This window comes from Pimephales promelas, chromosome 25 (assembly GCF_988280905.1).
Source record: "Pimephales promelas chromosome 25, fPimPro1.hap1.1, whole genome shotgun sequence".
Taxonomy (NCBI): Eukaryota; Metazoa; Chordata; class Actinopteri; order Cypriniformes; family Leuciscidae; genus Pimephales; species Pimephales promelas.
Genome location: NC_142793.1, coordinates 20,097,767 through 20,125,613, shown reverse-complemented (window position 1 = coordinate 20,125,613; position 27,847 = coordinate 20,097,767). Strand labels below are relative to the sequence as shown.

At 40.6% G+C, this 27,847-nt stretch overlaps 2 protein-coding genes across 4 annotated transcripts; one reads left to right on the top strand and one right to left on the bottom strand.

The window, feature by feature from the left end:
* Positions 1-1,779: 1,779 nt before the first annotated feature.
* On the bottom strand, positions 1,780-14,706 carry LOC120469265 (ankyrin repeat and SOCS box protein 15). The gene is made up of 9 exons (XM_089127481.1): positions 14,543-14,706; positions 14,377-14,423; positions 13,688-13,816; positions 6,343-6,501; positions 6,000-6,245; positions 5,746-5,917; positions 3,355-3,919; positions 2,321-2,474; positions 1,780-2,102 (listed from the first exon to the last, which is right to left on the bottom strand). The coding sequence occupies exons 1-9, from the start codon at positions 14,611-14,613 to the stop codon at positions 1,912-1,914; spliced, it is 1,734 nt and encodes a 577-aa protein (XP_088983607.1). The 5' UTR covers positions 14,614-14,706; the 3' UTR covers positions 1,780-1,911.
* Positions 3,556-25,859, top strand: iqub (IQ motif and ubiquitin domain containing). Of its 3 annotated transcripts, none has more exons than XM_089127476.1 (13): positions 3,556-3,657; positions 15,675-15,883; positions 18,364-18,498; positions 18,735-18,902; positions 18,983-19,152; positions 20,262-20,417; positions 20,509-20,719; positions 21,730-21,905; positions 22,171-22,341; positions 22,419-22,595; positions 22,965-23,180; positions 23,894-24,079; positions 24,992-25,859. In XM_089127476.1, the coding sequence occupies exons 2-13, from the start codon at positions 15,691-15,693 to the stop codon at positions 25,079-25,081; spliced, it is 2,049 nt and encodes a 682-aa protein (XP_088983602.1). In that variant the 5' UTR covers positions 3,556-3,657; positions 15,675-15,690; the 3' UTR covers positions 25,082-25,859. The 3 variants fall into 3 exon arrangements, with proteins under 3 accessions (XP_088983602.1, XP_039514064.2, XP_039514065.2); XM_039658130.2 differs by having other exon boundaries at positions 3,588-3,657; positions 18,977-19,152; XM_039658131.2 differs by lacking the exon at positions 3,556-3,657 and adding an exon at positions 15,574-15,589 and having other exon boundaries at positions 18,977-19,152.
* The last annotated feature ends 1,988 nt before the right edge of the window (positions 25,860-27,847 follow it).

Genomic DNA, 27,847 nt, shown 5'->3' with positions numbered 1-27,847 from the left:
TTGGCGTTCACCTGCTCTTGTCTTTGCCGTGCACACAGTGAAAGTCAAATGACAAATAACCACATGGTCACTTGATTTTTTTTCATATATGTGCATTAAAATATTTTTTAAAACAGGTGCAAATAAGAACTGTAATTTGATTTTATGGCTGAAATGACTAATTTATGAATTACCTTTTTTTATTTTAATACACCTACTACTTGACCCATACAGAGTGCGGCTACTGATATATTGTATACAGTGCAGGTATAACTTTGCAGCTGGGGAAATCCCAGAGTCACTGCATTGTAAGCCACCATGTGTTTAATAAATAACTAGAGGAATCTTGGAAAGTCTTGTACAGTGCCTCGAAGAAACCTTGAAAAACAAAAATGCTTCAAATTGTCTTAATGTTTAATCTTTTACAGGCCTTGGGCAATGTGTTAGTTTTCGATGTACATGCTCAAAAGGAATGAATAAAGGACTTTGAGGTTGTATTATGAAAGAATAACTACGAATGTGAACATAAATATAAATGAGAGTTTACAAATTAACAGCATAAAGGTGTTTATAAACAGTGTTGTGCAAGTTACTTCCAAACTGTAATACATTAGGTATTACTTGTTACTGTTATTTAAAAGTAATTCATTACCTTACAGTATTACTGTCTCAGAATTGTAATGCGTTACATTACTCATGTATTACTTTTGAGTTACTTTCACCAAAATAACCAAGTAGAACTTAAATTTGGGGCTGTAACGATATGCAATATGAAACCGAAATCGCGATTCGCCACACGACTCAGATCCACGAACCTACAGAATCGCGACACACCTCTTCCAACTCCAGCGTTATTCTCCTTACCGTCCATATCCAATGCTGCCTTATCTTTAAATTATTTGAAGTTAACATTATAAAATACGTAGACCTACACCACAAACTAGTTGAGGATAAATTATTTAAAATTGGGAAAGTCCAGCATTATGGACATGACATTTGCAGTCAAAACTTGAAATAAAAATTCTCAGAAAATACATGTATTGAAACGTATATAGGCTACTTCCTTAAAGGACTCCAGACATTAGACAAATATCAGTCTATGTTTTATTTTTAATATTAGGGAAAAGACACACATTCATGCGTGACAAAAAAATAGGAGGCAAAATATATTTTTTGTTATTCTGTTAATTACACTGCGCAAATCGGATGAGGAAGGGTTGGCTCTCCAGTCTCCATAGACCTTAAAATATTCTTTTTATTTTAGTTTTCGTGTTCGCATTTATGAGGAAAAAACAATGTTACAGACGCCACCGCTCTGAACTAGCACTAAAAGACTGCTTTAAAACTTTCACATAGTCTGTTGCCTTTAAGAAGTAAAAGCAGACAATACACTGTAATACAACTGTAATACAAGCCTCACTGAACATGTAACGAGTAAAATATTACTGAAAATTGATTAGTAATGCCTTACACTACTGCGTTACAGCAAAAAGTAATATGTTACTGTAATGTATTACTTTTGTAATGCGTTACTCCCAACACTGTTTATAAACGCATAGCCTCATGAAATTACAAGCTTGGTGATTATGACTGTATGGTCTCTGAAAAATGGAGGGTTTAAAGAAAAATTTGAGGATAAAAATGGAAAGAGTGGGATGGTGGATAATGAGAATGGATGGAGAACAAAAATAGACTTTTGTTCTGCCTCAAAGGCCTCTGAGATTAGCTGCCAAAAAACAAAGAATAAATGACAGGCAACAGGCTTGATGATAACACACTGACACTGACGTGTGAGTGAAAATACATTTTATTTAACATCAGAGACAGTTGCGAGATCAATCACAAGATATGTAGCATGAATACAATTAACATTATAAAAAACTATTTGTGTTTTAAAGCCTCATCCAAAAATGACTCGATATGGAAAAATGGTTACTCGACTTGATATTCAACTGAATTTTCAGTTAATTTATATAACTCAGTCAGTTCATATTTCTTGTAAAGCAGATAATTTCTAATCGGAGGTGGAAAGGAATCCATTATAATGGTATTGCGGAGTCTTTTAACGGTCAATGTTTTTCTGATTTCCAGACGACAGAGGTGCTTCAGGGATCGTGGGTTGTCTGAAACAAATTCAAAAGCTATTAGTCTGCATTCCCCGAGACTGGAGAACCATTGATCTCTTTCTAGAAAAGTTATAAACCAGGTACTATCGTCTAACATGCATTTATTCATTTTGGGACTATGAGCTGTAAGTTTAAGTTTCTTCACATGACCCACAATGCGACTCCCATGTGTCAAGAAACTAATAAATGATTAAATGCGAACCCAGTGAACTCACTCAAGATGGTCCATATCTCTGCCCACTCCTTCTGTTTCTCCAGGATACACCTAAGATGTGAACAGATGTGGACGTGGTCGACGTAGTCCAGCAGGATCAGTACCACTCGTCCAGACAAATCAACCAGGCAGCACAAACTTATGAAGTCACAGAACTGTGATGTAAAGGCAACATAAACAAGTGAAGTTTTGTCTCCCATGAAGCACTGTAAATGTAATATTAACAATTTAGTATTATAAACAAAATGGTACCAATTTACAATAAGGTTCACTTAGCGAATTGGGCATCATAAACTAAAACTGAACAATTTTACAGCGTTTATTATTCTAGGTTAATGTGTATTTTTAAATATATACCATTGTTGATTTGTTAATTCATGTTTATTAGTTATGCATTAACTAATTATAATTTATACTACTTGTATTTGTTGAAATTCCATAAAACTAATGTCAACTAATGTTAACTAATGTCAACAAATCAAACCTTTTTGTTAAGTATACTTTAAAAAAAAAAGTAAAAAAAATAAATAAATCAATTAATTCATGTTCCAAAACCTAATGGTCTGCAGCCACGAGAAAAAGTAACAGTAAAGTAATGTAATGGATTACTTTCCATAAAAAGTAACCATGTAGCATAATTAGTTACTATATTTCAAGTGAAATCAAGAACGAACTAGTGAAGCATCAAGTAACTGGCGGTTAGATGCCAACTGAAAGTTGTTCATTTTCAATGAGAGGTGGTGTTTGAGGCAACTTGAGTGACAATATGACTGCTAATAGGAGAAAAGAGCTTATTTTGATGTTAGCATGTTGCTAAGATAATACCGTAATGAAAATAAGCACTAATGTAGCATTTAAGATTTCCTTCATGATGCTTTCTTAGGATTTGGGCAAATCAAAGTATCTTAGAAGGTGTCATAATTATGCTGCTATTTGGAATAAGTTGGAAGCGTCTGTGTATTCTTTAGAACTGAACGTTTTGCCAAAATTTTGTTATCGTAAGATTTTTAGTCTATAGTCAGACCCAAAACTCACAGATATTTTGTCTTCTCCATCACATATGACACAACATGCTTTATGTGTGTCCTTCCAAGGAAACTTCATTTTGAAATGGTAATCATGGTGACAATGGAAACATTTGTCTACATTATATCCATTATTTAGAAGTAATCGCATCATCTTCTCATCCTTCAGGCAGTACTGTAGAGATGTGGGAAATACTGTGTCACTGATCGCTGTGAAGTAACAGTTGACATCCGCCTGCTTAGCGAGGAGCATTGTGACGATCTCATACATCCCAGCTCTCACCGCCACTAGGAGGCAGTGCAGGGGATCCAGGTCAGGTTTGGCTCCTTCATTCAATAGCATCTCGATGCAAGTCAAATCTCCATTTGAGACGGCAAAGTAAAGGGCGGTCCTACGCATGTCGTTGTAATTGTCGGAGATGGTTCGGTCGAGTAGAGCGTTCACGTCGAAACCTCTGTTGATCAGGAGCTGTAGGCACTTCACATGACCTCCATCTGCAGCTGAGTGTAGTGGACTCTGGCCAGATTCAATGATAGCTTTCTTGCTTGTCACTGATAGCAGTATTTTTAACACACTGTAAATAGAAATGGTATGATGCAGGTAAGCAAGTTCACATCTGCAAAGTTGTTTTGATCACTTTTACTTTTTTTACAGTTCACTTTTAACACTTCACCCCCATGTCATCCAAGATGTCCATGTCTTTCTTTCTTCAGTCGAAAAAAAAAAGTTTTTTGAGGAAAACATTCCAGGATTTTTCTCCATATAATGGACTTCAATGGGAACCAAACAGTTCAAGGTCCAAAAGGCAGTTTCAGTGCAAACTGCAAACTGTTCAAAGGGCTTTAAACGATTCAAGACGATGAATAAGGGTCTTATCAAGCGAAACGATCGCTCATTTAAAAAATAAATAACAACGTTTAAGCTTTATAAGCTCAAATGCTCGCCTTGCTCTGTTCTATGATGCGCGTTCATGACTCTCCTGTTCGTTCTCGTTCATCAAAATTAACGAGTCTTTTTCCGAGGAAATTCGTTCATTTCGTTCCTTGAATGACTCGAAAAAAGATTCGTTCATTGTGATGAACGAGTTCGAACAGGAGAGTCATGAATGCACATCACAACAGAGCAAGGCAAGCAACTTAAACTTTGTTATTTATTTTTTAAATGACCGATCGTTTTGCATAATCTTCTTACTTAATCTTCTTAATCTTTCGATAAGACCCTTATTCATCGTCTGGAATCTTTTAAGGCCCTTTCAACAGTTTGCAGTTTGCACTGAAACTGTTTTTTGGACCTTGAACCATTTGGTTACAGTAAAGTCCATTATATGGAGAAAAATCCTGGAATGTTTTCATCAAAAACCTTCATTTCTTTTTGATTTAAGAAAGAAAGACATGGACATCTTGGATGACATGGGGGTGAGTAAATTATCAGCAAAAGTGTTTTTTAAAGTGAACTACTCCTTTAATGGGGGTTTCTCCAACGTCAGGAATTTTTTTCATATCCCTAGGGTTGATTTTATTTAAAAAAAAATACATTAGTTTTATGTTGTCTTTAAATGAAGCCCCCCCACCCCCCATGCAATTCAATCTAAAACTTTGAAAATCCATCATTAAAATTGATTATGATAAATCTATATAAATATTTCCAAAGACACAAATGTACTTCTTTTTTTTTCTTCTTTTCTTTTTTTTAACAAATTACACCATTCTTTTCCCTACGGAACCCCTAAAGTGACAGTGATGATACAAAGTAAAAATTCTATTTCAATTCTCTCGCAAAAGTATTGCATTTCCCCGTAAAACTCTTGCGTTCCCAGAGAAACTGTGATCGCTCAAAAACTGTATGGAAATAAAATGAAGTGGGTGGAAAAACAATATTTCAGTTAAAATATAAGTTTACCTCCCAGTTTCCCAGTTTTTCTTGCTCATTTACCAAAGCTGGAAGTGAAATGTGGGAAATGATGAGTAGAAGAAAAATAAAAAGAGAAATAAGGCGAAAAACAAGGTAAATATCACAAAGGAATAGTTTTGTGCGTTATTTCCATTCAAATTGTAATTTTGTACCTTTTCATAGAAAGTGTGAAAATATTATATAATTGTGTGTATTTATAATACATAAAATGCTAGCTGTAAAATTAGCCTCAAGACAAATATATCCAACCCTTTTTTTTTAAATGTGCTAATTAAACAGTACATAATCTGAGATCAGGTGGAAACGACACTCTGAGAATTTTCATTTATTAATAAATATGAATAAAATTTAAAAAAAAATACTTCTCAAGTGATGTTAAATAAACTAGTGTTACAAAGCTGAGTCAAAAAAAGTGTGAATAGTTGAAGAAGGACCCAACTACGTCAATGCATTTTAGTGTTTAACTAATTCAAATTATTGTAGACTTACAGGTAGTGGCCCTCGAAGGCCGCACGGTGTATAGGAAGATGCCTGGTAAAACTGACCCGGTTCGGTGACGCTCCATTTTCAAGCAGAAGGTTCACACAGTAAGGGTTTCCAGAACCAACTGCATCCATCAACACACTTTCACCCTTAAAAGACTGTGCATTCACGTCAGCTCCTTGTCAACATGGTTGGATTAAAATTGATTAACAAATACCATGGTTAATCTTGGTCTCATTTGTGAGATGAAAGGTCCTCACCTAATTCAATGAGCACTTGAAGGACTTCTAGATTGGCGCACTCTGCTGCTACACCCAATGGAGTCACTCCATTAATATCCCTCACTGACACGTGGCCACCTCGTCTCAGCAGCAACATTAAGATGTCAGTGCAGCCCACTCGTGCTGCCTCATGGATTGCCGTCCACCCCTTTGAACAAACCTGATCCACTACAGCTCCATGTGTGATGAGAGCACACACCATTTGATAAGATTGTACTCGTACCGCTAGGACAAAATAAAGAAGATTATTATAGTTGTTGTGGAAAGTACAAGCAGATACCATCAACAGGGCAACTAAATCAACAGAGAAGTTGTGCTTCACCCTGCAGAAGTGGAGACTCCTTTTTGCTGTTGAGATGATGAGGTAGTGCCCCATGTTCAAGAAGGATCCTGACGTTCTCCTCCAGTCCAGATTGAACAGCTAAATTCAAGGCGGTCTCTCCATTCCAACATTTTTCCTCTATCTCAAGCTGGCTGGAGACTGTGGATTGAATGATCATCAAAACCGAATGTAGAGTACCGATTGGAAATTTTCACACAGCAACCAAATATGGTTGTCAGTTTTGTATTTGAGCCCTTAAAGGGATACTCCACTTTTTTGGAAATAGGCTCATTTTACCACTCCCCCACAGTTAAACAGTTGAGTTTTACCGTTTTCAAATTCATTCAGCTGATTTTCTGATATTTAGAAGAATATCAGTTACCAGATAGTTTCTGGTCCCATTGACTTCCATAGTAGGAAAAAAAAAATACTTTGGAAGTCAATGAGACCAGATACTGTCTGGTTACTGATATTCTTCTAAATATCAGAAAATCGGCTGAATGGATTCGAAAACGGTAAAACTCGACTGTTTAACTCTGGGGGAGTTGCAAAATGAGCCTATTTCCAAAAAAAAGTGGAGTATCCCTTTAAAGGAATAGTTCACCCAAAAATGAAAACTAGCCAATAGTTTACTCATCCTCAAACCATCCTAGTGTATATGACATTCTTATTTGAGCCAAACACAAAGTTGTATTAAAAATAAATCCTGAGCATTATAATGAGAGTGAATAGTAACAGATTTTGAAGCCCAAAAAAGCGCATCCATCCATCATAAAAGTAATCCATAATGGCTCCAGGGGGTTTATACTCGCATATGCAGAGGATAGAGCAAAAGTAGAAGTCTAAAATGAGAGTTTTTAAGTGGAAATGTAACAGGAGCTTATGCTACACCTACGTCAATATGCCGGAACTCGACTCTTACATAAACATGTGGACGGCCATTAACAGAAGCTAGTGATTACAGTTATGGATATTCTTTTAACAAAGAAGGCCTTTTTTAACCCCCTGGAACGCTATGGATTACTTTTATAATGGATGGATCTGTTTATTGGGCTTAAAAAATGGTACAATTCACTCCCATTATAAAGCTTGGAAGCTCCAGGATATGTTTTGATATTACTTTGATTTTGTTTGGCTGAAAGAAGAAAGTCAAATACACATAGGATGGCTTGAGATCATTTGAATTTTTGGTTGAACTAACCCTTTAATAAGGTTATGTTCAAACAGAGTTATTTATGGGATTGACAAAGTTCTATAACCGAATTCAGGTCTGTAAATTTACAGAACTCACAAACACATTCTTGGAAAACCGTTTCTTGTGTGAACGGAACTACTGTAGATTCAGTCACTATTCTCCACCGGAGCTACTCCCATCAGTTTTGTGTTCTACGCGCAACTCTCCAAAGCTGTTGTCGGTCAATAAAGATTTGACAAATGAACTTTTGACTCGATTGGACTTTTCACTTTTCTGGACATCACCATCTTTGATATTACTTTGCTCATTTTCGCCATGGTAAGAGAATACAGGCTTGACTCCCGTTGCACGTTCAAACAGATAGCATTCGAGACGCCACTGTAAGTTGCTGTCTGAACGGGATATTTCGAGACTCACACCTGTAAGTAAATGCGGCTGTCAATCCCAAAAACTGAGAGTGTGGACATAGCCTGTATGTTAGACCCAGTCTCGTTCTCTTTCATCATCTCGTGTTCGAGATCCACCTATGGGAAGGGCATCCGTACCTGACCTCTGCAGAAGCATCCAATTGCACCAAGTCTGGCTAGACAGACAGAAGCGCGCGGCCAGTGCCCGATGAGGCCACACCCCTCACCCACGGGCATATAACATCTGGGCGCGCTGCTATTCCTCAGTTGACATTCGCTTCTCGCGACCTCTGTACTCTGCACTGACACAGTTCGGTTGGATTAACGTTACGCTGTCCACTTTCGAGTCTACAGGAGGACATATCGCCAGATCAGCCTCCGCCAGACGTGAGTGACAGTCGTTTTTCTTCAGCCTATCCGCTGTGTTTTTTGCATCCGGAGCCGCCGAGCTCTCGCTGTCCTTCACCTGCTCCTCCTTACATGGCTGCCCGCCACGTATTTTCCGAGTTCTTCACCGCTGGCCCACCCATGGCTATGTGACCGTCTAAACAGCCGCTTCCCCTGGGGAACAGTCCATCACGACGAGCCTGCCCGGCCGCGTGTGGTGCTCTCATCGCCGCTAAGGACCCTCTCGTTCTGCGCGGTCCGCTTGGGCTTAGCACGCTCAAGAAGCTTTGGAGAACCCGGAGAATTGCGGTCATTGTAATTGCTGCCCATGTAGCTTTTTACAAAGCCGGCTTTAGTTGCACTATCCAGCGCACTGTGCTTGGCATTTCTTACTCGGATGGGGGACACGGTGATGATGACGCGCTACCGGGGGACTCCCGGAGCGCCACAAATAAAATATTTGAGCGGTATTCAGCCCAATCCGCATTCCCTGAAGAGGACATCTTCGCGGGAAAACCTCACTCTCGTTGACGAACCGGTACGGTTCCGGCGACGAGGATGACGCGGTCTTTCTAACGTTACCCTAAGCTAGCGCTCACGCGGTTTTGCCTCAGTCGATCCTCCTGGAAGTTTGTGAGCGAGCGGCCGTTCGTCTCAACATTGTGTGGCCAGCTCCATAGAGCGCCACCGACCAGGATAGGAATATTTACGACGGGTAAACGCGGGTACCACCGCCCAGCCTGAGGAAACAACTCTTCAACGTTTTTTCCAGTGTTCGCGAAGCTCTCAAGCGCGCCTAGAGCCTCCCGCTAGACTGTTAACACTGTCTCACGGGCCTTGATGAGTAGGAAGGCGGCCCTGAACGCTAGCAGCCCGCCTGCTGTTCCACCATGAGAGCCTCCAGCCCGCGTTCACGGGCCACGAGCCCTCCGTATTCTCCCGGTCCCGGAACCCTTGTCCGAAAGACACGGGGTCTCCCTCGGACGGTCGGGTAATCCCGTCTCGTGGCTACCAAGCCACAGGGGGGCTGTTGTGAGGGAAAGTACATAAGCAGTGTTACCACACCGCACACACTTGGTTCCCTCACCCAGTTATTAAAGGCTTGCCCCAGTGTTTCCCAACACAAAACACAAACTATTATTAAACGAATCAAATGAATTCGTGCAGATTTTTATATCTGTGTCAACATAGAGAGCAAATCTCTCTGATCCCTTGCATGTCGCCCCGAGTCTACCCTCAAGATGGCGCCATTGCCTCACAAATCAACCAGCTGGGCTCGCACAGCTCAGTTGCGGCTGCAAGCCATGTGTTTCTAGTGCACTTTGTGTGTGTGGAAGGCTTGGTCATTGTGTTTCCCAACACATAACTAAATACACGTTTAAACAAACTATTCTTATATATCCTTAAAAATGGATAGTATTTTCTGCCTGCACTTGAGACTGCCCAGTTCATGTGTTCAGGAGATGTGTGTTTTTCCCCCCAATTTCAAGGGGCTCCTTGTGGGTAAAGTTTAGCACAGTGTACACCACACTATGTTTGCCCAGTTCACGCAGTGTTTGCCCAACACAAAACACACAAACACAAATAATAACGAATCTAACAAATTCGTTTCGGAGGAAAAACCTCTTTCCGCAGAGAGAGGAAACCCCTCCGAACCCCCGCATGTCGCCTCTAGTGTGCCCACGAGATGGCGCCATTGCATCACAAATAATTCTGTTGGTCTCAAGACACAGCTCTGCTCTGTCCCGAGCGGGGACACTCGCGAGTCACGAAGCGGCTTGGCGAACCGTTCGGCTCCCGAGTGGGTTATGCGTACAATAATGCAGGGTTACAGATTGCAACTCGCAGTAAAACCCTCTCATTTCAACGGCATTCTCTTTTCTCACACGGAAGAGAAAGCTTCTCACATTCTGGAAGAGGAAAATTCATCTCTCTTAAACAAGGGAGCGATTCAGGTGGACCCCCCCAATCTGATGAACCAGGGTTTTTATTCCCGGTATTTTCTGGTTCCAAAGAAAGGCGGCTCTCTCCGCCCTATCTTGGACCTTCGAGTGTTGAACAAACATTTGAGGAAATACACCTTCAGAATGCTGACACAGGGCGCTCTCGCCCGTGCCATAAAACAGAACGACTGGTTCACATCAGTCGATCTGAAAGATGCTTTCTTTCACATAAGCATTTATCCTCCGCACAGGAATTTTCTTCGTTTTGCCTACCAGGGCATATGTTGCGAATTCACAGTTCTTCTGTTTGGACTCAGTTTGAGTCCCCGGTCTTTCTGTCTGTGCGCGGAGGCGGGCTTAACGCCTCTGAGAATAACAGGTCTGAGAATCCTGACTTACATAGACGATTGGCTCATCATAGCCGAATCGAAGGAGAAGGTGTTGCAGGACACCGGCCGTGTGCTCGCGCACATCACATCGCTCGGGTTCCAAGTGAACGTGGGCAAGAGCAATCTCACGCCCAGTCAGAATGTCAATTTCCTGGGTTTGGAGTTGAACTCGGTTGCCATGCGAGCGCGTCTCTCTCTAGAGCGCGTTCGCTCTCTATGAGCTGTCTTTCACAGTTCAGAGAAGGGGCGAAAGTGCAATATCGCACATGTCTCAGGATGCAGGGTCTCATGGCTTCATCCACCCAAGTTGTGCCATTAGGACTCCTTAAGATGAGGGCGTTCATGAAATGGGTTTTGTCGCTACATTTCAGCCCGATTCGCGACCTTTGCCGCTCGGTTACAGTGACGCGCGCGCGTGCACTGCAGCCCTGCGCCATTGGAAGAACGCAGACTTTTACGCATGGGGAACCCCTCTCGGGGCGGTTACGATGCGGAAAGTGGTGACGACAGATGCATCCTTAACAGGCTGGGGTGCCACCCAGGAGGGCAAAACTGTGAACGGTCTGTGGCCAAACAGACTACGTTCAGCACATATAAATTATTTAGAGCTTTTTTACCAATTGTAAAGCTCTGAATCATTTTCTGCCTCGCCTGCAGGGACATCATGTGCTGGTACGGTTCGACAAAACCACGGCTGTGGCATATATCAACCGTCAGGACAGCTTGCGCTCGTCGAAACTTCACCTCCTAGCTCACAAGCTCTTGGTGTGGAGCAGACGGGTTTTCTTGTCGCTACGCGCGACTCACGTCCCAGGCATTCTGAACGTCGGCGCATCTGCTGTCAAGGGGAAACCCAATCTACGGGATTGGCGTCTTCATCCGCAGATAGTGGAAATGCTATGGATGAGATTTGGACGGGCGAGCGTAGATCTATTCGCCTCGCGCGGAAACTGCCATTGTCCTATGTTCTTCTCTCTAAGGGACGTGGACGCGCCCCTCGGGGTAGACGCACTGGCCCACCCATGGCCTAGAGTGCTCCTGTATGCTTTTCCTCCCCTGTGCCTGATATTCCCACATTGGCCAGGGTGAGAGAGCAGGGCCTGTCTCATTCTGATAGCACCCAGATGGCCCAAAGCACCGTGGCTGGCGGAGATAATCCCTCTGTTATACGCCGAGCCATTGTGCCTTCCCGTTCGCACGGATCTATTATCCCAAGCCAACGGTGAGATTTACCACCCCCAGCCGGACAGGTTGGCTCTCTGGGCCTGGCCCGTGAGAGGACGAACCTGAACGCACTTGGGCTTTCGCCGCGTGTGGTTACCACTATTCAGAATGCCAGGGCCGTCTCTACACGGCCCTTATATGGCTGTAAGTGGCAAGTGTTCGAGGGGTGGTGCGATGGGCGCAGTTTCACATCTTATCAGTGTTCAGTTCCTGATATTTTGTGTTTCCTTCAAGACCTCATGGATAAAGGCAGGTCCTTTTCCACCATTAAGGTCCACTTGGCTGCTATTTCAGCCTGTCATGTGGGTTTTGAGGGCTCGACCGTCGGTCAGCACCCTCGAATCCGTAGATTTATGAAGGGTGCACGCCGCTCTTTGCCAGTCGTCAGGAGAACTGTCCCGGAGTGGGACCTCTCCATGGTGCTGGAAGCTCTGTCTCAACACCCTTTTGAGCCTTTGGATAGTATATCCCTTAAGCTGCTGTCTCTCAAGACAGCTTTGCTTTTGGCCTTGGCATCTGCTAAACGTGTCAGTTAGCTACATGCACTCTCGGTTCATCCTTCGTGCTCTAGTTCTCTCTTAGTGGAGATAAGGTCTTCCTTAAGCCTAACCCGGCCTTCATGCCGAAGTGCTTCCCTGCGTTCACTTCGGAGGTGTTGGAGCTGTCCGCTTTTCACCCTCCACCTTTTTACCTCTCTAGAGGATCAGAGGCTGAACGCTCTGTGTCCAGTCCGTGCCTTACAGGCATATATGACCAGGACGAATGCTTTCCGGTAGAGCGACCAGCTCTTTGTTTCATGGGCTCCCCCTCACTTAGGGAGTCCAATTTTGAAGCAACGCCTCTCACATTGGGTTGTGGATGCTATTACCATGGCTTACAAAGCAAAGAGAGTGCAACCCCCTAGGGGCATCAGAGCTCATTCCACAAGAGGTTTAGCCACCTCTTGGGCTCTGTTTAGGGGAGTGTCACTGCAGGACATCTGCTCTGCTGCCAGTTGGGCTTCTCCTCATACCTTCGTGCGCTACTACCGGCTGGATGTCACCAGTACCTCGGTAGCACATTCGGTTCTAGGGGTCGGGTCGTCTTAGCCCCTCCCTGCTGTAACCCTGTTGGTATATATATACCATTAAGAGTGAATGGGCTGACTGGCCATGTTCATTCCTGTCACCTATCATTTCTTCCCCTTTCGGGTATAGATTATGTCTTGGTGGGTTGGGGTTACTATCTCGCATGTGTCCCATGCGTATTTCATGTCCTGCTTGTCCACATTAGTTAGGTGTGGTTTCACCATCGCAGGCTCATGATTAAGGGACGTGTCAGGCACCGCCTCCCTGAGGTGACCGTCCTTCTCTGGCTTCAGAACCTCACTGTGAGTGTATTGGGCAATCGGGGAGCTGTCCATGTCTCTCCCATAGGTGGATCTCGAACACGAGATGATGAAAGAGAACAATAGGTTACTGTCGTAACCCCGGTTCTCTGAAACATCGAGTGGAGAGATCCACCAGCTTTGCCCCGCTTGCCGCACGAGAAGCGAATATACTTACTGAGGAATAGCAGCGCGCCCAGATGTTATATGCCCGTGGGTGAGGGGTGTGGCCTCATCGGGCACTGGCCGCGCGCTTCTGTCTGTCTAGCCAGACTTGGTGCAATTGGATGCTTCTGCAGAGGTCAGGTACGGATGCCCTTCCCATAGGTGGATCTCTCCACTCGATGTTTCAGAGAACCGGGGTTACGACAGTAACCTATTGTTTTCCAGCAGCTTTTCTATGTCAGAATTGACCATCCAGGTCCAGGACTCACCCAGAACCGCCTCTAGTACTTTCCCTGATGGTTGCATGGTGGCTCTGTGGAGTGGAAGAAGTCCACTACTGTCCACTTCCCTAAAGGCTGAAGGAAATCGTCTGAGCTCATGGATGACTGCAGTATCACCTTATTGTCAGGATACATGAAGAGATTTTAGACATATCGGCGAAACTCTCTTGAGAACTTCTAGGCACCCTTTCAAAAAGGGCAGTTCTATGAGGAACTTATAAAAACTTGCAAATTCTCTGATAACTCAACAACATCTTATGGGAGAGACTTAAATACACAATAGGACGGGTGAGCATTCCTGCTCCTGGAGGACTGCTGTCCTACAGAGTTTTGCTCCAGGCCTGAACCAAGGTCATCCAGGGCTGCATCCGAATGCTTAGCTGGAGATAATCTCCGCCCAGGGGTGTGTTTCCCAAAAGCATCATTAGTCAACTATGTTTGCAAGTTCCATTTAACTCTATTGTTAATGACAGAACATGGGATCATAGTTGGCTTTGGGAAACACACCCCAGAACCAGGAAATGATACCCCTGGATTAGGATATCTGCACCTTCAGAAGGGTCCAGAGGTCCTCAAGTGGGTTCTGCAAGTGTTGCAATCTGAGGAAACTCAAGTATCTTTTCATTTTTTATGGTGATAGAACAGAAATAAAATATTTCAAGGCATTAATACATTACCTGTTTCGATTGCTGCCAGCAGTTTCAAATTCTCATGACTGGCTGAGCTTTATGAAAACAATAAGCATCTGAGAGAAAGTATTTTGCAATACTTTTTGCTATTTTAACTTTTCAGTTTCCTTCAAAGCATGTTGTACATAAAATATATAGAACATACATAGCCTACCTGTATTCATCTTCATTCATCTTGTCCAACAAAATATATCTAAAAAATGTGTCCCATGGATCAGAGGCCATAACATTAAAGCATCAGTGACTGTTGGAGCTCATCAGAGCCGAATACAACTAAAGTAATATAAAACATGAACCTTTCATTAAACTGCAGGCTTACCTTTGTGACTTTCTTGTTCCTAGTGACATGAGCTTTTATATTCAAGCATGACCTGCTTTTATTGCCAATGAAATGCCATGCTACAAATGCCATGCATTAGGTACAGTACAGTCTGTTTCTATTGTAGTCACTCTAACACATACCTGGATAAAATGTTTTCTAGGAAGTGACACATGAGATGATTACCTTTTATTTTTTCCCCAACAATACTTTTTCAATTAAATCCCCAAATATAACATAATCATAATCTAATCAGCAAGCTGAAACTGTGTTTCATGATTTTAGAGGCATATCACAGGCACGCCAGGGGGCAGGATCATGTCATGTGACATTAAGCTTGATTCATTCGGTAATTCGGTTCAATGAACTGTTTTCAAAAGCATCTTGTTTTTAATGTTTGTAGTAAAGCTGGTACTTTATCACTGTTTTATTAGGTTATATAGCCTGCATGGTGTAAAGTAAATTGTGTTAACATAATAGCTGGCCTAACAAAACAAAAGCACCGTGGTATTTCGGACATGTTAGGCCTACAATGTTTTTGTTTATTGCAACACATTCTGTGAAATATCCTGTAAATGGCATGGTACATACAACAACAAGTACACTGAATATTAATGTATGATGGTATCTGTAGACTAAGGGAAATCCACCATTCTTCCCAGTTTTTGTTAATGTTAATTGTGTGAAATTATTTATAATAATGTTAATACAGCTGTAACGATTTCGCTTCACGCTTAAACATAGTAATTCCGCTGAATTACACATGCTTTGCGAATCGGTTCAACCGACTCGGATTCTGTTCACAAAAGAATCGGTTCAATAGATTGACTCATTTGAGAATCGGACATCACCATAGCAGCGGCCAAACACTGTCCAGACTCGGTAATAAAGACGTTTCCGTCAAATTGCTCTCAAGAATATTATAGGTGAACGTGCTATTATTGAACTTTAAGGTTTGACCGTTTAGGTGTGAGAAATTTGTCATGTCAGATCAGCAGAAGAGTGAAACTGAACCCGCGGAGCAAAGAATGTCACAAGAAGTCATTCAGACAGAAACTGGTCATGAGGAAGATGATGATGCTGAAGACCAAAGACGTCAAAACGATAGAAACCAACAAGGAGGCGAAACCAACCAGATAATTTCCTCCAGTGATGTTGGAAACTCAACAGCAACGGGTGAAATATAACTGTTAATTGGGCACTTTACCACAGAATTATACACTTTCTAATTCTATGGTAGGGGAGAGTGGGGTAAAGTGAGACATTTTTTACATTTGCTCTCCTCTAAGTGAGCTAAAATGATATATTAGTAAGATTTATACATTTCCCATTAATTCAGGATGTTTTCTACCAATGGAAATTATCTGAATGTATTCAGGACGAAGGGCAGTGAAAATATGATTGTTTTTAAAAAAGTGGTCTTGTGTCTCACTTTACCCCAGCCCAGGGGTAAACTGAGACAGACCAGAGAAATCAAGGGGGTAAAGTGAACCAGCTGGGGGTAAACTGATCCACTTACTTTTTATCAGAGCCCTAGCTCCCTGGAAAGTGGACGACTGGTATCAGTCAGGAGTGAGTATGGGTGTGTTTAAAAGGAGAAAAGTGATCTTGACAAATACATCCAGCCTAGGTTGGAGGGCCCTTTACGAGGGCAGGCTCGTCTCATAGTAAAGCCTGGAGAAACGGCTACATATAAACTGTCTAGAGATGAGAGCAGTCGCTCTATCGCTGAAAGCCTTTCTCTCGGACTTGAAAGGCCACCATGTCCTGGTCCGGACAGACAGCATGGCAGTGGTGTCCTATATAAATCACCAGGGCATTCTCAGGTCAAGCAACCTGCACACCATGGCCAAAAAACGAATTTTATGGGCTCAGCACAACCTGTGCTCCCTAAGGGCGGAGCATGTGCCATGCATCCTGAACCAGGGTGCGGATATGTTATCTAGAGACAATGTTCCCCCAGGAGAATGGTCTCTTCACCCAACAGACGTTTTAGCTAATATAGAGCATCTTCGGCGAGGAAGAGGTAGACCTCTTCGCCTCAGAAGAGCAGGGGTGTGCTTGCCCATGATTGGCCGAGCCGTCCACTGAATGCATTCCTTCCAGTCACGATGTTACCACAGGTCATCGAATGGATCAGGGAGAGCAAGTGTGTAGTGCTACTAATAACCCCTCTCTAGAAGACCCAGTTATGGTTCTCCATGCTGGTACAGCTGCGGTGGTGCTGAGGAGAAACCTCCTCATGCAGGCAAACCGATTAATTTGCCATCCCCATGAGGCAAGAGCGCTATCAACTAGATGCCTCTACGCTCAGAAATGGGTGGTAATTTCTGGCTGGTGCGCTGCACGGAGCCTGGACCCCTATTTGTGCGAAGTATCGAGTATACTCGCCTTCTTACAAGGGAGTATGGACGTGGGTCGTACCCCCTCCACATTCAAAATGTATGTGGCTTTGATCAGGGGATCGCTTCAGTCGACTTAACCTGACTACCTTTGGCTGAACTGGCCAATAAAAAGGCTTAGGCCACACCCATTTTGGATGGCTCTGATATGCCAAGGCACGAAGCAGCCTGATTGGTTCTTTCGTCTGAGCCGCCTCTCCACAGGTTCATGCAAGTTGCCACAGCACATCCAATGTCCGCACTAGCCGTTCATCTGTGTCTGCTACAGCTGCTCAGCGTTTGAACGATTTTGGCTTCAATACTCCACATTTTTAAAACAGACCTCCTCTTCTCAATATCTTGTCAGGCTTGTCAATAATTCTGTCCCTTGCAGCTGCTCTTATAGACATATTTCCTTCCTTGACCTCAGCGGCTGCACTCTCCATCTCCTCAAGGGGTGTTTTGCCCCAGGTTGTCTTCCTGGTGTATTATCTTGGCATGATGGCTTTTCTACAATGTCAATGACATTAAAAAATAAAACATATGTAATGTAATATTACATTAAAATATTTTTAAGACTAAACTTAACTTGTGCCTCATGTCTCACTTTACCCCATAGTATTTGTCTCACTTTACCCCACTGCCACATTTTAGCAAAAAACGATCTCTCTTAGTAATTCAGGATACTCTTCAGCTATCATCATCACATGGATTCATATGTTAATAGTTCATCAACATGTATGATATACATTTTTCTACCTGAATCAATTTGCTTTACCACAACAGTTGATTAAGTTGACAGCAAGAAAATTTACTTTTACATGCAAAAAACATATTTTTGTGAAAAAAACATGTTTATAACAGCACCATGAGCTCCTCTCCTTTATGGCCAAGGGGAAATGGAATGGGCTTAAAAACATAATGGTCACACAACCACAAATGTGTTTTGTTGACTAGATACAGGGGGTGTCTCACATTACCCGATGTCTCACATTGCCCCGCTCTCCCCTACTAAGATTTGGGCATAACGTTACGAGTATTTTGGTAATACTGTGATTATTCTTTGACATAGCTATTGCTCCATAAAATGGATGTCAATGTTATATCATTAATTATCAAAATATTTCGTTAATTAATGCAGAAATAAAACATAGCTTATTAAGTAGTGCCTAAACATAGCTTACTTTTGTAGTACCACCACAATTTTTTAATTAATATTCAGCTCATTTCTTGTATATTCTAATGCAATTGTAACGTTATTTCTTCTACTTCCAGTTAAGATCTTGCTGATGCCAGAGAGGCACATGATAACGGTGGCCTTCACAATTGGCCTCTCAATCCTGGATCTGAAAAAACACTTCAGCTTCAAGCTGAGGGTCCCATTAGACATCATACAAATCACTGTAGACGGTAAGACACAAAAGATCGTCCTTCATTTGGAGAAATCGTGGAAATTTCTGACATTTCTGAGTATAAAAGAAAGCATTTACTCCACAACGATGTAAAGGACACATTAAAAGTATCTTGGATCTTTTTAATTTAAATGTATTTATTTATTTTTTTCTGATTTATGGCATATTTATTTATTTATTTATTTTTAAAGATAAACACAGGATCTTTTTAATTTAGTTTTACTTTTTGTCTAGAAAAAAGTGTAGATGATGACCAGACGCTGATGGATATTGGCGTACAGCCACATGGGATGGTCCAATTTGAGATGAGCTCGCTAGACCCGGAGAATTACCCTATGAGACCAGACAAACCACAGCAAGAGTACAACATGCCGGATGTCATCACTGTCAGAGTGCAAACAGGTACAGTCGAACTTATACCTGACTAAGGCATTATGAGGATAGACAAGTTTTTGTGACAAGTTTCTGGCTTTAAGATACAGAGACATATCAGGACGTGGTGGTGGAGATAGAGAGAGCCACTCGCAGGAAGGCATTTCTGGGAGGATTCCGTCATACGGTGACCAAAACCGAGTATCATAATGCTGCTGTACAGACGATGCCTAAGAAGAGGCCTGACAGGGGCATTGAGTGCTTCAGCAGGGATACACAGGTGCACACACACATACACACACCATACAATGGAGTGAAGGACTTCTTGTGCAGTAATAAAACCCATCCACTCATCTCTTTGCCTCATTTTTTTATTTATGGTAAATAAAGGAACTGATCAAAATCATATTTTATAACACATTTAATAAACAGCGTAGGCTATATGTACAAATATTTTGTATTATAATATTATTTTAAAATATAAAAATATAATATAAAACATATTTATTGAAAATTGTTTCTGTAAAAAAATTAACCTTTTTTATTGTTATATGACCTGTATATACTTTTTATATAATGATATAATTATTGATTGTTTATTGAAGACAGACAAACATAGACACACAAGGAGTTAATCTTCAGTAAAGATTTTTTAGAAATGACTTAATTGTTGAGAAAGTTGTTACCCATACATTTGAATGATTTATCACATTGAAATGTAAGACTATTGAATGTTTAGAGAATCTTATTTATATAATATTTTGGCAAAATCACAGTATTATTTACAAATTCAAATTATATATATATATATATATATATATATTTAATTATATTTAATTATTTTAATGATTCAGTCTTTTTTACAAAATAAATAGAACCAATAAAACACTTGTGGTCACGTTATATTAAAATCACGATCCCAATTAACCCCAATTAACTGTGACATTAAACACTACCATTTGTGGTCAGTACTTTTTTCTTTTTTTTGTGTGTGTAGAAATTAACGTTTTCAACCTTGAAACTAATAGGAAATATTTCTTGAGCAGCAAACCATCATATTATGATTTCTGAAGGATCATGTGACACTGAAGACTGGAGTAATGATGATGAAAATTCAGCTTTGAATCAAAAGGAATAAATTACATATACAAAACATATTAAAATACAAAACACTTCTTTTAAATGGTAATAATATTTCACAATATTACTGTTTTTACTGTATTTTTGATCAAATAAATGCAGCCCTGGTGAGTATCAGAGACTTCTTCTAAAAACATTAATGAATCTTACCGACCCCAAACTTTTGAACGGTATGTAGATTCAAATCTTAGACCAATTTGGGTTGCCGTTTGGACTGCACACCCCTAATTTTGTTTTCCATTTAACTAGACGGTGGAGTTGAAACACCAGGATCAGCAGTGCTATAGGAACGCCTCGACTCAGATGACCAAAATCGGCTGTTACGTGTCCAACATGGAGGACAAGCTCATCACCCCAGGGACTTACATCACTGCAGAAGAGTATCACAGCAAGAGATTGAGAGCTGTACGTGTGTTTGAAAGGGTTGAGAGAAAATCGCATTCATTCTGTGCATTCGCTGTTCAGGACAAATGCTTATTTGTATGTTTTTCCTTAGGTCATTACACTACAGTCACATGTCAGGCGCTGGCTAGCCAAGTGTTTCGTGGATAACTTGAGACAGGCAAAAGATCAGCACCTGGCATGGATGGAAAATGAAAAGAGAAGAAAGAAAGAGGAGAAAGAACAGCAGATCAGAGACGAATATCGCCGCAGGATGAACCCGGAGTCGAAGGGAGACTTTAATCTGCTTTATAACGCCTTGAAAAGTGAGTGAGTGTTTGTAGCCCCTCTAGAATCACCAAATGGAAGTGCAAAAATAATGACTTTATTTAGTCAAAAGTCTCTCTGAAAAAACATAATCACACATTTAGTCCACAAAACTCGCCATTGGTTGAAACAGTGTTGCTATGTAATGAATAATAGTCAGGAGGATGCTCCGACAAACACAACCATTTTCAGTGTTTTGCAGCTTTTCAAGAACATCAACCTATAAATTACTTATTTACTCAAAATAACTTTTACAAGCTACTGTGTTTTTTTGTACATTATATTACATCTGCAACTTTTTAGCCAATTGGTGGGTTCAGCAGGTTCATGCAAATTAACTGTTTGCACATTTCCCTGCAAAAAATGCATCACTGATTCACTTCACAGATGTCTTCATTTTTTTAAATACTGTTAACCATCGCTGTTTTTACACTACTGTTCATTCAAAAGATTTTTTTTATAGAAAGACATTACTATTTTTCATTATCAAGAATGCATTCAATTGATAAAAAATGACAGTAAAGATATTTATCATTTTTCGAAGATTTTTATTTCAAATTAATTAATTTACCAACGAACCTTAAAATCTTTCCACACAAAATTTTAAGTAGCACAACATTTTTCAACATTGATTATGATAATAAAAAATGTTTCTTGCGCACAGTAAGAGATTTCTTTCACAAACATAAAACAGTCTCAAACGCCACATTTTTGAGTTAGTATTCTATTGGTTGATTTTTCTTGTTTTTATCTGTTGGATTTAGCACTGTCACTATGATTCAGAGATCATTGTTTTGTGTCAGATTAATAATGCTGTGATGGCAATATCTGCTGATATTTGTTTTAAAAGATTTTAAAAATGCATTTAAATATTTAAAGCTTCATTGAAGTTGACGACATTATAGTTGGTATGATATAAGTGTGGATATGGAGGTATGTGTTGTAATGTGTGCAGTGATTTGGATATAACTCAGTGTGATGGTCCTTATTCTTCATCTCGGTATGTCAGAATGGAGGGAAGAGGAAGTGGAACGCATCAATGTCACCTTATCTGGTGCGGAGAGAAAGGCAGCGCTGTGCGCTCTACTGGAGCAAGAGACCCAGTTCATCTCCTCCATAGAACAGCACAGAATGGCTGCCGGCACGAGGAACCAGGAAAAGGCCATACAAGCCTTCCTCAACAAGGTTATCAACAACTAATCGGCTGTCTCGTCATGAACATACTGTGTTGTTTCAGAGCAAAACCTTTGTTTGGTTACAGTGCAAGAACGATTGAATAGGTCTATTTGAGTTGGAACCAAGTAGAGAACACAATAATTGTTATAATATTACTTTCAGTAAATCTGGGCGGCAGAAGATTCATTTGGTTTAGTATTTTCAACATTGTGTCCATTGACACAAAACACAAATGTCAGAATTTTAAAGACGTTTGTTTTTGACTTCTCTTCAGTCTGCAGAGCCAAAGAGATGGCGTGCATTTGATGGGAAGGTGACACAAATGGACACCCAGTTCACCATCAGAGCCAAGGAGCTGCGAGACCTGTACAGTAGCGTCACACAGGCTCAATTCACAAAGGACGAACGCATGGATGTGCTACTCACTCTCAAACACACTGTGAAGGTCAGTTCCACATCTGTAGTCCTAAATATGGACAAAATATAAACACATATATTTGCTCATCTAATTTTTGTGAACAGGAACATAAATGCAAGCTGACACAGGACATAGTGGACTTGATTGACAGGGAGATGGACCTGATGATGAGGGGTGTGAAAAAGAGCAACCTGGATGGATTGAGAAAGAGGATATCAACCCTCTTCCTCCAATACATCAAAACCCCTCCGTTTAACCCTCAAGTCTCCAAACTTCTACGGGTATGTGGCTAAAACAGTGTTGTCGTTGAGACCAACTCATTCGAGACTGTGTCAAGACCATGTCTATGACAGCATCAAGACATCAAGTGTCAGAGACCATATTTTTATGGTGTGAAGGTTCTCAAGTCCACTCATGGTCCAAATACCATATTTTCAAGGTCACCCTTTTCTAGTCTTGGTCTTAACTTGGATTCAAATAAGCTGGTTTCGACTACAACCCTCGGCTAAAGTTCACCCTGTACTTCAAAAGTTAATATGACATTAGCTGTAACATCACTTCCAGTTCTCAAAATACTGAAATACAACTTGAGTTTTGGTTGGTTTTCTCACTCTTTGAAACAACTCTAATATTTACCTTGCTCTCCACAGGTGCCTCGGGATCCTGCCGACCTGAAAAAGAACATCTATTTGTGTCGTGGCTGTAATGAGTATCAGTCATGCACTGACTTCGCTCTGAATACTAACACATCTGCAGTCGGCCTCTGTCACCGCTGTATGGAGACTCAAAGAGAAGATTTCTCTCTTTACAAGAACATTCCGAGATGCTTGCGTGACACTGAGGCCGAGTGCACTTACCTGCTGCAGGTAAAGTTTACACATGTGTTGGTGATTCATTTTGAGGGCATGGAAAGAGGCGGTTGTTTGCCGTAAAACCTGCACCAGTGAAATCAGTAGTTTTAGTAATTTCATATTTATGTTTTGCACACTGAAATTAGTCTGCGTAAACAATTAATGCAAGACTTGACTCCTACTAGTGTGGATGTGTGACGTTTTTGCTTATTAACTTGTCAAAGACACTGTTGACCACCCTTATGTATATTAAAACTAGAAATCTAACTAAAACTAAAAGCCTGTTCACACCAAGAACGATAACTGTAAAGATAACTATATTGATAATTATATTAGCCTCCACACCAGAGGATGATATTGTCCGGTTTAGTTGACTGTTATAGTTGACTACTGGATGGGTTCTGATTGGCTGTCAATGTTTTTATCATTCATCAGCTGGGTGAAATCGTTCTGAAACTGATTCAGTTTCTTTGTGCAGTTATCGTTATAGTGGTTGTGGATTCTGCTACTCTCTAATGTTGAGAACGATTTTTAGAATATCTTTATAGTTATCGTCCTTGGTGTGAACTGCCATTTAAGTGCATCTCATGTGAGTCTGCATGATTTTTAAAAAAAATCTTTTGGTGGAAAATGTGAGACAATTGCTTAGTCCACCTTTAATAGAATAGATTAAAATGAATGGAGCACCAAGTTAAAGCTGTGCTCAAGACATTTACTGTCCTCATTAGGACCAGGACCTTCGGTACCTGGTGGATGTACTTTGGGGAGCTCAGTCCGCTTTGAGCGGCTGGAAAGACCTTCATGATTTAATGCTGGTGCGCTGGGAGAAGCATTTGGACTGGAGCCCATGGAACTGCATCCTCCTCACGAAGGACGAGGCCGCTGCACATCTGAAACTGGAGAACATCGAGAAGGTACTGTGGCTACAACTGCTTTTGAATGAATTTCACACTTAGAATGTTTAAACATCAAACCGCTGCTCAGTAAATGATATATAGCGTTAGTTCACCAAAAAATGAAAAATCTGTCCTTTACTCACCCTCATGTCGTTCCAAACCCGTAAGCCTTTTGTTCATCTTCGGAACACAAATGAACACACATTTTTTTTATTAAATCGGAGAGCTTTCTGACCCTTCATAGACAGCTACACAGCTGCTAGTTTGGCGCTTCAACAAGTTCATAAAGAGATCATAAAACAAATCCATACACAGCACGTTTGAGCTTTAACAAGAACCAATGAGGTTCATTCTCGTGTTACGGCGTACGTTTGAGCTTCAGCAAGAACCATTGAGGTACATTCTTGTGTTTTACCCAGCACGTTTGAGCTTTCGTAAGAACCTATGAGGTTTGCTCTGGCGCGTCAAGCATGTTTGGTTGAGGTTCTGCTTAAGTTCGCTGATCAATGCTATTCTATGTGAATAAAAGACTACAAATCTGTTCATTATACAAAGCAATCAAGTGTTTTATGAACTTTTTGAAATGGTAGTTGCGTAGTTGTTGTGTGTCAACGGAGGGACAGAAAGCTCCCATCAAAAATATCCTAATTTGTTTGGAAAGACTTGATGGTGGGTAATTAATTAATGAATTTTCATTTTTGGGTGAACTATCCCTTCAAGAACTATTAGACTAATCTAAGTATTGAAACTAAGTGGAGTAAAACATTTTTAGAGGTGAGCAGAGTGAAAACCTAATCTGCCAAAACTCTATAATCATGACTATTCACTGTACACCAGTCACATATACAGAACACATTTGTCTCTCCCACCACTTGAATGCAAAAAACCTATATGTCCCACCATACAAATGCCCACTCTTTTCACTTGCAGGCATACGATGTGGGATTGATCCGTAATGTTAAGCAGAAACACGCACTGTCCAGGAAGTACTTCTCTCAGATACCTGCGATGGCCGAATGATTCAGCCTGATGCCCTCGGCAAACTAACTATCGCTAAGAGGCTACCCACAATCCTGTGAGGTGCTCAGGGACATATGCAGCTTCACCATTTCTCTACTTCAGACAGTTTAAGCGTTATTCCTCAAGATCATTTATCGAATTTGAATATCTTATATGATAATTAAAACCGAGAGTTACTGGGCCTCTCTCCGTTTTATTTTCCATTCTTCGGGATCATTCATTAATGTTTATTAGTTATCATTAGGCAGTAAATGAGCAATGAGTTTTATGTTTTTTGATAACTTCTTTGGTATTTTGTTGGTAAAACAAGCAGCAACACTACAATCCTGTGAAAATTGCAGGATTGGCATGTTTTCCATTGTTAAACTTGAGTACAAAAGCTGCATTTAAAAGGGAGATCAGACAGATAAAAAAATGAAAATCCCTCCATGATTACTCCATAATGCCACCGCCACGTAAGAATGAATTGAAACATTATTTCCCGGAACACTTTGAAAGCCTCAAAAAGCTACAGTTCAAGAGGTTTTAATTAGGCCTTTGCAAATGATATATAGCCTAGCTCTAATCAGGAGGTGAGCAATCTAAGATCTGTAATTATAGGAAAAGGTCAAGGATGTCCTCCTGCGTTTCCTTCTGAACAAATGTGAACGAAACCACCAGCAGCACCACAGGACTAACTGCTAAAAAGAACAACTAGCGATGAAAGGTTTGAGTTTTATTTCTGTCCATCCATGGCGTGAGTTTATTAGAAGAGCTCAATAAAACTGTATTTATTAGACATTTGGCTTATCATGTTCTTTGGCAATTGGCACAAACCCTATCTCTGTTGTTCTGTGATACTTAATCAACTTCAAAAGTAAAACTAGACAGAAGTGATGACAAAAAGCGGTCACGACACACAGGGGACGAAGATCCAATTTGCAGATGTTTATTATAAAGGGCCATCCAAAATCGTAGTCTTCCAGGCAGGGGTCAAAATCCAAATAATCAAACCAAACATGAAAACAAACCACAAACCAACTTGAAAACAGACCAAAGAAGTGGTGACATCTAACGACGAATCCGTACACATACTAACACAGAAAGGGAATAAATACACAGATCGAACAAGACTAACAATGAACAGCTGAGAACAATGATGACGGAAAACAGCTGAGTGCAATGAACTGATGAGTGACAGTGACAGAGAGAATGCTGGGAAATGAAGTCAATTTAAACACGAAGACCTCTAGTGACAAACAAGGGAACACAACCAGACACTGTGACAAAAGCCTGCTAATAGAGTAGTAGATGATAAACGCGAAAAAACAAGTTGGCAAATAGGATTAAAAGATGCATTTGTTGTTGATCTACATTATTGTAGTGATGCACTTGAAAGAGCGTTTTTTTTTTTGTTATTGAGTAAGAGGAATACCAGCATTTTGCACGTTCCTGCATCTTTAAAAACTGTCATGCTTACTGTTATCCTGCTTTAACAAAGAAATCGCTTTTGTTTTCTGAAATGAAGGTATTATGAAAAAACTGGGCAGGCTCTTAGAGCAACGTGAGGTTGTTAGGTTATTGTTTGATCTTTTCGCTTAAGTTGTCTGAGTATGAATAAAGTAAGTCAAAGGTAAGTCAAGATTTTCTACATTATTTTTCACACCAGTATTGTGCAATCTTTTGTAATCTTTGGACAGTGGAAAAGGCTTTTGATCTTTATTATGCTCATGTTATTGATAACTAATTTGTGGAGTTTTATGTAATCTCTGATGGAGCTGTTCTGTTGGTTCCTTGAGAAAGCTTGAGGATTGCGATTAATGTGTAATAGTGCAAGGGAAAAAGAGAGTGTTTTGTAAAACCACTGAGCCCAAGTTATCCAATGATGTTTCAAGGAAACACCATTTTGCATTTCAGATCCTTGGCAATCCTGACTGTAAAATGACAATGAGGTCATGAAGTCATAACTTCAACAAGCATCAACTAACCTCGACGACAGCTTCAGACAATTACAGATAGGTCCTGGTCATAGGCCAGCTCCTTGTGACTTTTTCCACTGGATTTTCAAGTTTTCCATTGGCACATTTTACATTATATGATTCACAAAGTTATGGAAACCTTTTTCCGCCTCAGTTTAAAATAAAAAGTTATTTAAATCTGTAAGAAATAAAGTTTCAATTTTGAGATGTAAAGTTGCAATTACGAGAAATAAAAAATTGTGTCTCTATAGAACTTTTGCAAAGGTAAAAGTCATGATTATACATAAATAGTCAAAACTGTAAGAAATAAAGTCGGAATTGTTTAGAAGTAAATGAGCGTGAGATTTGAAGTTGTGATTACATGTTAAATTTGTGATTATGAGAAATAATTGCAATTGTAAGAAAGTCACAATTGTGTAAAAAGTGTAAAGTCAAAATTATGAGACATATTTAAATAATATTTTTTATTTATTTAATCATTTTTACTGCAAGTCAGAAATGGGCTCATGCTTTTTCATGAGCATTACAGTAAAAGCTTGAAAAAGATAAGAGTTTACATATCTCTTTTCATTTTAATGTATTTTTCTTTTCTTTTTTTCTTTTATGTTTCCCAGAGATCAACTTCGAATTCTTTGGAAACAAACCCCATTACGGATTATCACCTGCTGTGTGATTTCTGAGAGTTTGTGTTTATGAAGTCTCCCAGGTTGTTGTTTAACAGACCCCAGTACGGAGCCAGATTAGGGCCGAATATGGGAAACGGTGATGACGTTTGCTGTTAGGAGAAAAAGTGCGAATTCCAGGTCAC